We start from the raw sequence: 13,306 nt of genomic DNA, 5'->3' as shown, positions 1-13,306 counted from the left end.
GCTTGTGGTCATTGCAGGCAATCTCAACGCTGTGCGTTACAGGAAGACATCCTCCTCCCTCATGTGGTACTCTTCCTGCAGGCTCATCCTGACATGACCCTCCAGCATGACAATGCCACCAGCCATACTGCTCGTTCTGTGCGTGATTTCCTGCAAGACAGGAATGTCAGTGTTCTGCCATGGCCAGCAAATAGCCCGGATCCCAATCCCATTGAGCACGTCTGGGACCTGTCGGATCGGCGGGTGAGGGCTAGGGCCCTTCCCCCCGGAAATGTCCGGAAACTTGCAGGTGCCTTGGTGGAAGAGTGGGGTAACATCTCACAGCAAGAACTGAGGAGATGCACTGCAGTACTTAATGCAGCCACCAGTACTTAATGCAGCTGGTGGCCACACCAGATAGGGACAGTTACTTTTGATCCCCCCCCCCCCCCTTTGTTCAGGAACACATTATTCCATTTCCGTTAGTCACATGTCTGTGGAACTTGTTCAGTTTATGTCTCAGTTGTTGAATCTTGTTATGTTCATACAAATATTTACACATGTTAAGTTTTCTGAAAATAAATGCAGTTGACAGTGAGAGGACGTTTCTTTTTTTGTTGAGTTTATATTGTGATCACTATATCCAATGGATCTCGATACTGCTATAAAGCATATTTCTGTAGCATTAGTAGTGATATGTCATGACTGGCCTGTTCGGGTCAGGTTACCGTGGACCACACTACAAGAGACATATCTCACACCTACCAGAGGGGGAGAGATCGAGAAGTATGGTGGGCGGTTTTATGACACCTCACGCCCATTGTAAATCTCAAGGCAGCAGACATAATCCTTTGTCCTCTCAGTTTGGAGGAATGGAATGTAATGGGCCTATGGAGAACCTACCTCAGAACAGTAACATACAATAAATGGACTTTGGGACAATATGTTTCGCCAGCCAAAATGGTAGTAATGACGGTAGATGGAATATGAAAATGAATGTAGTTTTTGTTATGTTATTAAAAGTTAAATGACGATATTATAACAAAAACATTGTAACTTGACGAGTTTTCACAATATATACCTGATGTTTGCATAATGTACGTTGTGTGGAAAATGTCCAGATCAAAGATAATGTTTTTATAAAGATGAAATGTGAAATTAGTTGTCTAAATTGGATCTGAGTAAAATCCAGACCTTGCCCTAAAGGATGAAACGCCCATTTCTGACCCGAGCGTCTAAAACATGTGAGTTAAGAATTAACATTATAACTAGGTGACCAGGAGCTGCAGCCAAGGTCCAATTAGTTGTAAACCCAAAACGCAAAACGAGGTTGAAGAAGACAAAGGAACCTTTTAACAATCTATGCTATGGATGAGTAGCTGTGTCTAAGAGGGTTATTAATTGAAGCAGGACCTCCCGGTTACCACTCTCCAAGGAATCCCAGTTACACACACGGTTACAGTGCTTTCATTCCCTATGCTGGCACCACCTATATGGCTGATTAGCCATCCTCAGAAGACCACTCTTTCAGAACAAGAGCGAGGAAACAGACCACAAAGAGAAAGGACACCGACATCGTGTGAACAATCAGAGAGTTACACCTGTTAACAACAGAAGTGTTGCCATCAGAGGAGAAGTGGGAACTTGGTCCGCTGATACCACATCGGAGACCTTCGACACTTAATTACATCATTATATTCTTACCCATAAGAGTGGCAGTTCGGGGCAAGGTTAGGGTTAAACTAAGCATAGTTTACAAATGTACCCAAGTGTGCTTTTCTATCGTGCACTCTTTCTTTCTCGTTTGAAATACCCATTTTGTGTAACACATGTCATATTGTGTTGGTCCGCTGTTTCATTGTACTAAGTTCTAATCAATAGCCTAGACTGTGTGTTTGTGTATTTGTATCTTATACTATAATTTTAGCTTGTTAGTAAATAAATAATGAACTCAATTGGTGTGGTACACACTTATTTAGTGGGACTCGGTTTTGTGCAGAATCCCAGATTATGCAACGTTTAGGATGAGACTCTAGAGGAAATTAATTAATTAGCGACTGTTGTGAAATCGATATTCTGATATTCTTTGAGTTCATTTGGGAAATAGAAACTCAATAAAACCAAACTTTCCCATGGTGCGCCAGGTTACTGAGTTAATAATTACCTGATTCATTTAATCACTTAATTATCAACAGTTAATCATTCGATGAACAGCAGTCGTCACATTAATCAGTCCAACATCACAACAGATATTATCAACATGATGATTTAATTCCTGTGCTGTTTGTAACTACCCTGGTAGGTTGACTGATAACCTGAACCAGGTTGCAGGCACTTGTTACAGTTTGAAGCTTTTTCTTGAGTGGACAGCTTGATGAAAGCCAGTCAATATTGAAATCACCCAGAAAATATACCTCTCTGTTAATACCACATACTTTATCAAGCATTTCACACATATTACCTAGATGCTGACTGTTAGCACTTGGTGGTCTAGAGGAGCTTCCATAAGAATGGGCTTTAGGTGAGGCAGATTAACCTGTAGCCATATCACTTCAACAGTATTTAACATGAAATCTTCTCTAAGCTTTACAGGAATCTGGTTCTGAATATAGACTGCAACACAGCCCCCATCAGCATTTCTTTATTTTCTGTAGATGTTATAACCATGTTTTGCTACCACTGTATAATCAAAGGTATTATCTAAGTGAGTTTCAGAGATAGTCAGAATATGAATGAAATCTGTTACAAGGAAGTTATTTCATGAACCTTGTTTCTTAGGCAACATTTGTTTATGTGGGCTATTTTTTGCACTTCTCTGGGATGCTTAATAGTTGTTTTACTTTACTGGGAAGCTTATCAGAAGTAGACATGCCAATGTTATTTGTCTTTGAGCTTATATTGCAGGGTGAGCTGCACACAGTGGACTACCTACTAGGGCACACCGCCGCAGTGCTAACAGTATAACTATGGTTCATAGGCACATGATTACTGCATACAATAGCTGTAGGAACAACAGAGGCATTCAGGGCAGTTAGAGGGACATAAATTAAGTTATTTACATTGTGTCTGCCAACACCCCTGGGGCAATGTACATTTTCAGCAGCAGAGACACAATGGTAGGGCTTATCTGAGCTGCGCTTGGGTCATTGATAAGTCAATGTCTCAACGTAGCCTTGAAGTGTGTGGACAGAAGTCCAGGAGCCAAGATGATTTGGATGGAATTCGTCATTCATCTTTTGTTTACAAAAGGTGTCAAAATGATCTGTAAAAATAATTCCAACAGAGCTACAGTAATGTTTTAGCCGGGTGTATGTTGCAAGTAGCTTGCTGAATCTATCACACCCGCAGCCCAATGATGGTACCGGACCTGAAATAATTAGCCGCTTTTTGGAATCTTTCAGTGCTGGAATTCGTTCTTTAAAATACATTTTCAGAAGTTCCCGAGCTGTCCTCCAAATGGCGTTTGACTCCACATGGACTACGACAGCGTCAGCTCCCGGCAACTATCGTAGAACGGTAGGAAACAGCCTTGTAATCTCCTGTACTCGTGCTTGAGGATAGCAAAGGGTTTTTGCACTGGGAACCATTATGTTTCTGCCGATGATAACAGCTGGTGCAATGGCTGAGGAGGTCTGGACGTTCTTTCGCCTTGAGTGGTTTCGCACACCCCTTGAGGACCGAAAGGCGATGGGGCCAGATGTACCCGAGCCAGCTGTAATATCCATTGTGGATGATGAATGGGCCGGAGTCTCAGACAGCCTCATGGTTTGATGAGGGTGGTAGCTCTGAGGATCTGAACCCAAGGTAGAAGCCACATATATGTCCGAAAACCGTGTGCTTTTTTTAGTGAAGTAAATCATTTTCAAATTGGTGTTTGATGTCCTTTTGATGTTGTTGGGGGCATGTTCACTCATGGGATCATTGATTCCATTGGGATCATAGCTGTTAACCACTCTCTCTTGCTCACTTTCATGTCTTTCATCTCTCTCTCTCTTTTGTCTCTCTTTCTCATCCGTCTCTCTCTCGCCTCTCTAGTCTCACTTTTGTCGCTCTCTCTATTTCGTCTCTTCCTTTCTCATCTCTATTTGGTAAGTGTTTGGTAAGGGTAAGTTATTTTGATGTTGTTGGTATCATGTTCACTCATGGGATCATTGCTTTTGTTAACCATTCCAATACTCCATTTCTCTATCGTCTCTCTCTCCAGCTCCTTCATCTCTGTATGTCTTTCATCTCTGTATCCCTCGTCTGTCTTTGTCTCTCTCTCTTTCATCTCCCTCGCTCTTTCGTTTCCATTACTCTTTCATTTCTCTCTTTCCTCTCTCCCTCTCTCTCTCGTCACTCTCTTTCATCTCTCTCTCTTTTCTCTTTAGTGTCTCTTTCTTCCGTGTCTCTCATCCCCCTCTTTCGTCTCTCTTGCTTTCCTCTCTCTCTCTCTTTGTCTCTCTCTTGCTTTCGTATTGCTCTCTCTCACCTCTCCCTCCTTTCATCTCTCTTTCTCTTTCTCTCTCTTTTTCATCTCTTCATCTCATCTCTTTCTCTCTTTTGGCTCTTTACTTTGACTTCAGGTATGGCGAGTTTGAAGTCTTTGCAAGCAAAAGGATCTTTCTTCCTGATCTGAAAATGGAAAACTATTCTTCTGTTGCTGATTAAACGTTGTGCACGTTGAACATTCAGAGGGATCAGTGTCAAATTATATTAAACACAGAGAGAGCACAGTAGTAGTAAAATAATATCTTCAACTTGTAAAAGAGCACAGATTGTACAGTATAAGCTATACTGTGTGTGTGTGTGTGTGTGTGTGAGAGAGAGGGAGAGTTAGTGTCCTAGGATCCCTGTAGCTGGTTCCTCCTATCTGATTTCACATTTCCCCAGCACTCAGTGAGGTGGCTGACAGATACATATACACACACACAATGACCTGGGTTCAAAACTATTTCAGGTATTTCAATTACTTTTCAATACATTTGAAAGCAAGTATTAAGATAAGCTTTATTTGAAAGAAAAGTAGTTGAATATTGGAATGTTTTTCAAAATACAATATGTAAAGTATTGGCATGTATTTACAATTACTTCAAATACATATCATTGGAAATATTTTAAAGACAGTATTTTCAAATAAATATTTGGTATACACTACCGTTCAAAAGTTTGGGGTCACTTAGAAATGTTCTTCTTTTTGAAAGAAAAGCACATTTTTGTCCATTAAAATAACATCAAATTGATGAGAAATACAGTGTAGACATTGTTAATGTTGTAAATGACTATTGGAGCTGGAAACTTCTGATTTGTAATGGAATATCTACATAGGCGTACAGAGGCCCATTTTCAGCAACCATCACTCCTTTGTTACAATGGCACGTTGTGTTAGCTAATCCAAGTTTATCATTTTAAAAGGCTAATTGATCATTAGAAAACCCTTTTGCAATGTTAGAACAGCTGAAAACTGTTGTCCTGATTAAAGAAGCAATACAACTGGCCTTCTTTAGACTTGTTGAGTATCTGGAGCATCAGCATTTATGGGTTCGATAACAGGCACAAAATGGCCAGAAACAAAGCACTTTCTTCTGAAACTCGTCAGTCTATTCTTGTTCTGAGAAATGAAGGCTATTCCATGAGAGAAATTGCCAAGAAACTGAAGATCTCGTACAACGCTGTGTACTACTCCCTTCACAGAACAGCGCAAACTGGCTCTAACCAGAATAGAAAGAGGAGTGGGAGGCTCCGGTGCACAACTGAGCAAGAGGACAGGTACATTAGAGTGTCTAGTTTGAGAAACAGACGCCTCACAAGTCCTCAACTGGCAGCTTCATTAAATAGTACCCACAAGACACCAGTCTCAACGTCAACAGTGAAGAGGCGACTCCAGGATGCAGAGTTGCAAAGAAAAAGCCAATTAAAAGAAAAGATTAAGATGGGCAAAAGAACACAGACACTAGACAGAGATATGGCTTTTTCTTTGCAACTCTGCCTAGAAGGCCAGCTTCCCGGAGTCGCCTCTTCACTGTTGACGTTGAGACTGTTGTTTTGCGTGTACTATTTAATGAAGCTGAGGTTCTCCTCAATGTCCTTGTTGTTTGGAGTACATGCAGCCAAGCTTAGTTGTTCCGTAAAACTAAACAGTGTGTCCAATCAACTTTTACTTTGCTTTTGGTGGGGGATCATCCTGTGTTGTGCTAGTGAACTTTGTGGCAAGATCGATGATATCTGCAGTAAGGGCAACCTTCTCGGTGGCATTGCACCATTGCAGTTGTGGATTGTGGATCCAAGACTGAGGCAATCTGGTATGGGTTCTTCTGCTCATAAACAGTCAGGCGCTTATCAACAGCTTCTTTTGACAAGCTTTTCATTGTACCTGGTAGAGCAATTGGTGAGATGTTTAGTCAGTCCTCTGCATAGGAATGATAATGTTGGCTATGATGATGTTGGATCCTTGCTCACACAATCTGTGGCAACATCAAAGGGGTTAGGATGTCCACAGCATCAGCAATGATATACTTCTCATGCATGGATAGCTTGGTGACAGGCAGTGTGTCAAACATTTTCAGTTGATAATTCTACCTTGTGACAGTGGCTGGTTGCAGACAATTCTCCCCTTCAAGGAGATCCTGTGCAAATGTTGACTTGCGTTAGTGGGAGACAATGTTAACGTTTTTGGAAATGGCTTTCATAAGGTTATATGCAGATTGAAGGCAATCTTTAATGGTGAGCAGTATTGTGTGAGTATAGCAACGTTCATGCTGTGAAAAGTGAACTTCATCAAGGTCAATGGAACTTACAGGTTGCAGACCTTCCTCCTCTTCATCACCAGTATCCTATTTTTTTTGAGGATGTGTCATCTTCAAAATTAGCAAAAGAAGCAACCATGTACTTATAGAATTTTAAATAAATATTGTATTTTTAGTCCAACTTTGAGAGCAGAGTATTTGAGGGTATTTGAAATATGTTTTGGGAAACTATGTTTGAAAGGGTTTCAAATAGTTCCCCAGGAGAGTCTTTGAAAGTATTTTTGGTAGACTATTTGGTTTTTACAAATAACCATTCAAATATTAAAAGAAAATAAATTGTTTTGGGCTATGTATTTGAAAATACTCAAATATGTATTTTAAATAACTAATACTAAATACACATGTATTTGAACCTAGGTCTGACACACACACACACTAGTTGGAACCCCTGTCCCTCACATACTGCCAGGGGCCAGTGGTGGAATTGCCCAGCTAACCCGCCTGTATGTGTGTGTGTGTGTCCTTGCTAACCTGCAGCGGAATCCATAACTGTCCATCAGAAATCCCCAGAAGCTTTGTGTCAATTACGGTTAAGCTCTCCTCCACTCCCTCGCTCCTTTATTCCCTTGTTCCCTCTCCCTCCCTCCCTTTCTCCCCCTCAGCTTAGTGGAAGGAGTACCAGTAATGGCCCCTCGTTATAGAGAAATCCGTCATGAAACAGGCCCTAATGAACTGATTCCTGTTGGCTACTTTATTTTTTCACTTGTTTTTTCCTCTGGGGAAATTCTCATTGGTGAGATTTTGATTGACAGTTAGCACGGATTCCTGGGGATAGTTCTCTCCAGAAATACATGAGTGTTGCTGTGTGTGCGTAAGTGTATATATGCGTGCATATCTGCTTGTTGTAAATTCCATGACAGAACACCCAGTGTAATGGCAGTGTGTAACATCACATCAGCATGCGTGCCTACACAGCACATATGAGATCAGAATTTTTACACTCACAGTGTTTTAATATTGTAGTTTGTAAAGCTTTATTTGCATATTTTCCAGCATGCCTTTCAAGTGAATGTGAGAGATACCCACCCATGACTGCGTTTGTAAGTGACAGAGACATGGTTGTTGCATTCAATACTTTCTATTCCTGAAGCCTTTACCAAGTGACTGCCTAAGTGAATGTGTCTGAATTAAAAGTAAACCCTTATGACTATACAGTATATTTTGAAAGTATTCAGACCCCTTCACCTTTCCCACATTTTGTTACATTATAGCCTTATTCTAAAATGTATTAAAATGTTTTCCTCATCAATCTACACACAATACCCCATAATGAGAAAGCATAAACAGGATTTTAGACATTTCTGAAAATGTATTCCCAATAAAATCAGAATCACCTTATTTACATAAGTATTCAGACCCTTTGCTATGAGACTCTAAAGTGAGCTCAGGTGCAACCTGTTTCCATTGATCATCCTTGAGATGTTCCTAAAACTTGATTGGAGTCCACCTGGGGTAAATTCAATTGATTGGGCATGATATGGAAAGGCACACACCTGTCTATGTAAAGTTCTACAGTTGACAGTGCATGTCAGAGCAAAAACCAAGCCATGAGGTTGAAGGAATTGTCCGTAGAGTTGCACTTCTTCCCTCATATGGGTCTCAGTCACCTGGGGTCCAGAGAGGGGAGAAGTCAAACTTGTCTATCACATGTCCCTGGTGCTATGCAGAATATCAGATAGAGAAGAGGACAGGAGGGAACATTGTCTTCATATGTGAATGTGTCTTTACCTATTTTAAACCATGTGAAGGGATGGCGTGATTAATGGGGAACCAATTACTTGTGTCCACAATGTTTGTGTGCCAGTCACTCCCTCCTTTGGCCTTGGGGAAGGTAAGGCCTGACACAAGATGTGTGGGGTAGTGTCTGGAACAATTGTAGGTCATCTCTGATTTACAATTGTACGTCATCCTATACCTAGTGTATGACCCAGAGACTCAGTCCCATCAGGACTTTACATTTGATTTATGCCATAGAATGAGTTGGTGTTTCTGTACTGTGAAGTACAAGTGATGAGATCAGAGCCTTGTGTTAGGGGCCAAACTTTGTACAATAAGAACAGGCTTCATAACAAATGCTATCTGGCTGGGGGATACTCCTTTCTCATATATCAAGTCTCACCTTGTGACCCATTCCATGATTCTGTTGTTTGTCATGTAGACCAAGATGGTGTATCTTTGATATAAAATATATGTTTTCTTGTTTGTATCAGAGCTGCTCGCCACAACACTTCGGAGTGTTGAGTCGACCAGCCTCAATATTGTGGAAGCAATTGCTCTATGCTCCCTTATTAATAAGGTTTGAATAAAGTAATATCCTGATTGGTGATTGACCTTGTCTCTCCTCATTATTGATTAGAATTTCCACGACAATATACAATCCATGTCTCAATTGTCTCAATTCTTCTTTAACCTGTCTCCTCCCCATCATCTACTCTGATTGAAGTGGATTTAACAAGTGACATCAATATCAGATCATAACTTTCACCTGGATTCACCTGGTCAGTCTATGTCATGGAAGGAACTGTTCTTAATGTTTTGTATACTCTGTACATTTCATAATGACTTTAGTTATGGCCTAGTTATCCTCAACATTGTGGTCTGAAACTCTTGGCTCATGGGCCATATCAGACCTCCAAGTCACAATAAGATGGTTTGTGAAGTGATTAGTAATTCCTATCGGAATCCAGCCAGAGTAAGGATATCCAACAATTTGAATATTTTATCACCCACAACCTGTATTCAAAATGACTGCTATTGTGAAGGACTTGACAAAAAAGACTACATAAACCATCTAAATTGTAACAACCATCTCAGTAACAGGTGCAATTACAGATTGGATTAGTTTAGTTCAAATAATCAATCAATGTTTATGCAGAAACACAGATATTAAAATACATTTCTAAAAATCAACCTGCAACAAAGCATTCTGGGAAAATGTGAACAAGGCCCCTTCCAAGTCTTTTTTACTCAGGGTTAATGGAAATGAACTCAACACAGTTGAGTAACAACACCACACAGTGTTGATTCAGAAGTGATTCATTTAACACTTCATTTATTCACCACATGTGGTGTCAATTGCAATCCCACTGGTGTTAAAGCTGCAATATGTAACTTTTTGGGCGACCTGACCAAATTCACATAGAAATGTGAGTTATAGATATAGTATCCTTGCTGTGGTGGAACACTCGCAACATGGACTGCTTATAATGGAATAATACACCTCAGCAGCACTCATTTCTGACAGCTTTACAATTATCCTTTCTTTCCATAACAGGCCTGACCACTAAACCCTGGTTATTATGGTCTATTTGAGCCACATGGTAATCTAGATAAAGACCGTTGGAGCCCTGCTCTGCCAGCATGGATATCAAGACCCTTTATCCTCATCAGAGGGTCTTAGCCTCTACAGAGGACCCTTGAGAGCAGCTCATCAGCACAGTGTGTGTGTGTGTGTGTGTGTGTGTGTGTGTGTGTGTGTGTGTGTGTGTGTGTGTGTGTGTGTGTGTGTGTGTGTGTGTGTGTGTGTGTGTGTGTGTGTGTGTGTGTGTGTGTGTGTGTGTGTGTGTGTGTGTGTGTGCTTGCTCGCTCCCTTTGAGCATAATGTCTTCCCCAGTGATTACAAACCAGTCCAGCCGCAGGGCATCACAAGTCACTCTACACAACCGAGATTACACCATTGTGTAAAAAGTGTTGGGGAAGGTCAGTGTTTTCACGATAGGCACAGAGCAATTATCAAAACACATTGAAAACAGCATGGCACCATTAATCTTTTAGGAAATGGCACATAAAGATCCAAATGTCACCGGAGTTGCTGTGCAGACATGATATTTTCCACCCAGCATGGCCTGAATCTGAATATGAGTCTTCTAATGCAGCCCAAGCTGTGTCGTTCTGTCCACTCTGCAATTGGAACAGTATAATCCTATGTTGTATTCTTCTTTCAATACTCAGAGCACAGATAGACATTGGCCTCATCCTGGGGCGGGGCCAGGGCCTCTGCAGACCTTTAGAAGGTCCACTCTTCATTTTGGCAGAGGGCACTGGGGTTGTGGGCTGGGTCTGGCTGTAACATGCTCTTGAGCCCTTTTTCTCTCTCTTCACTATGACTATGATAGAGGGTGTTTGCTAATGGAGTGTGCCCTGCCAGTGTGTGTGTGTGTGTGCATCCCTGCCTGTGAGTTTGTTTGTGTGTGTGTGTGCGTACTAATGTTTGTGTGTGACATTGCAGGGAGTTTGGCCGCTGGAAGGTGAACAGCCTGGCTCTAGAGAGACAGGATAACAATGGTCTGGCTCTGCCTCTGGACCCCGAGTTCCTTCAGACCATAAGGCACCTGGGCAGACGGCCCAGCCTCAGCTCTATCACAGACAGCATCATCAGGAAGTACGGAACACACTTCCTACTCTCAGCCACCCTGGGGGGTAAGAATAATAAACCTTTTATTTATTGGTGTAATGATTGGAAGGCCTATTTCTTTCCACTCAATCTGTACGCTGCTGATTCTCAGCTTCAGAAACACATTCTCTCTGTGCTGTATAGGTGTTGTGTTGGATGTGGACTATTCCCTGCCCAGTTCTCAGTGCATATTCTGCGCCTTTCTGTGCCCTTGTTTGTGTTTAGGGGAGGAGTCGTTAATGATCTTTGTGGACAAGCGGAGGTTGAGTAGGACAGTGGAGGCAAGCGAGGCCAACGGTACGGCCGTAACTCTGGAGGCACTCCACCAGCTGGCTGCATCCTACTTCATCGACAGGGAAGGCACCTTGCGCAAGCTGCACCACATCCAAATAGCATCCACAGCCATCAAGGTAACCATACAATGGTTAGAATAAACCTAGCAGTTTTGCTTTGTAGTTCCATCTGTGATGTGTGCTGTAGTTGTGTCTGTTGGCGCCAGGATGAACGTTTCCTAAATAGCAGGATGTGTGTTTGGTTTAAATATCATCAATCCATTTTGTCTTTCATTCAGAGCCCTCTAGCTGGGATCATCATTATTTCTGAATAATGAGTCTGATCGGCTGAGTTTGCCCTTTGCACAGCAGGACGTTTGGCAGTTTCCATGTGAGCCTGTGATATACACTGCTCAAAAAAATAAAGGGAACACTAAAATAACACATCCTAGATCTGAATGAATGAAATATTCTTATTAAATACTTTTTTCTTTACATAGTTGAATGTGCTGACAACAAAATCACACAAAAATTATCAATGGAAATCAAATTTATCAACCCATGGAGGTCTGGATTTGGAGTCACACTCAAAATTAAAGTGTAAAACCACACTACAGGCTGATCCAACTTTGATGTAATGTCCTTAAAACAAGTCAAAATGAGGCTCAGTAGTGTGTGTGGCCTCCACGTGCCTGTATGACCTCCCTACAACGCCTGGGCATGCTCCTGATGAGGTGGCGGATGGTCTCCTGAGGGATCTCCTCCCAGACCTGGACTAAAGCATCCGCCAACTCCTGGACAGTCTGTGGTGCAACGTGGCGTTGGTGGATGGAGCGAGACATGATGTCCCAGATGTGCTCAATTGGAATCAGGTCTGGGGAACGGGCGGTCCATAGCATCAATGCCTTCCTCTTGCAGGAACTGCTGACACACTCCAGCCACATGAGGTCTAGCATTGTCTTGCATTAGGAGGAACCCAGGGCCAACCGCACCAGCATATGGTCTCACAAGGGGTCTGAGGATCTCATCTCGGTACCTAATGGCAGTCAGGCTACCTCTGGCGAGCACATGGAGGGCTGTGTGGCCCCCCAAAGAAATGCCACCCCACACCATGACTGACCCACCGCCAAACCGGTCATGCTGGAGGATGTTGCAGGCAGCAGAACGTTCTCCACGGCGTCTCCAGACTGTCACGTCTGTCACATGTGCTCATGTGCTCAGTGTGAACCTGCTTTCATCTGTGAAGAGCACAGGGCGCCAGTGGCGAATTTGCCAATCTTGGTGTTCTCTGGCAAATGCCAAACGTCCTGCACGGTGTTGGGCTGTAAGCACAACCCCCACCTGTGGGCGTCGGGCCCTCATACCACCCTCATGGAGTCTGTTTCTGACCGTTTGAGCAGACACATGCACATTTGTGGCCTGCTGGAGGTCATTTTGCAGGGCTCTGGCAGTGCTCCTCCTGCTCCTCCTTGCACAAAGGCGGAGGTAGCGGTCCTGCTGCTGGGTTGTTGCCCTCCTACGACCTCCTCCACGTCTCCTGATGTACTGGCCTGTCTCTTGGTAGCGCCTCCATGCTCTGGACACTACGCTGACAGACACAGCAAACCTTCTTGCCACAGCTCGCATTGATGTGCCATCCTGGATGAGCTGCACTACCTGAGACACTTGTGTGGGTTGTAGACTCCATCTCATGCTACCACTAGAGTGAAAGCACCGCCAGCATTCAAAAGTGACCAAAACATCAGCCAGGAAGCATAGGAACTGAGAAGTGGTCTGTGGTCACCACCTGCAGAACCACTCCTTTATTGGGGGTGTCTTGCTAATTGCCTATAATTTCCACCTGTTGTCTATTCCATTTGCACAACAGTATGTGAAAT

The 13,306-nt window shown here is 42.7% G+C and overlaps 1 protein-coding gene across 2 annotated transcripts in view; it reads left to right on the top strand.

The window, feature by feature from the left end:
- The window catches only part of LOC139578607 (BMP/retinoic acid-inducible neural-specific protein 3-like), a 96,315-nt gene that overhangs the window by 36,753 nt on the left and 46,256 nt on the right, over positions 1–13,306 (top strand). For both annotated transcript variants that reach the window (XM_071406449.1, XM_071406450.1), the window contains exons 3-4: positions 10,993–11,183; positions 11,383–11,567. In XM_071406449.1, coding sequence (XP_071262550.1) covers positions 10,993–11,183; positions 11,383–11,567 — 376 coding nt within the window. The remainder of the gene's footprint in view (positions 1–10,992; positions 11,184–11,382; positions 11,568–13,306) is intronic.

This window comes from Salvelinus alpinus, chromosome 6 (genome assembly GCF_045679555.1).
Source record: "Salvelinus alpinus chromosome 6, SLU_Salpinus.1, whole genome shotgun sequence".
Lineage (NCBI taxonomy): Eukaryota > Metazoa > Chordata > Actinopteri > Salmoniformes > Salmonidae > Salvelinus > Salvelinus alpinus.
The sequence above is the reverse complement of the archived record's forward strand: the minus strand, read 5'-3'. Positions and strand labels throughout refer to the sequence as shown.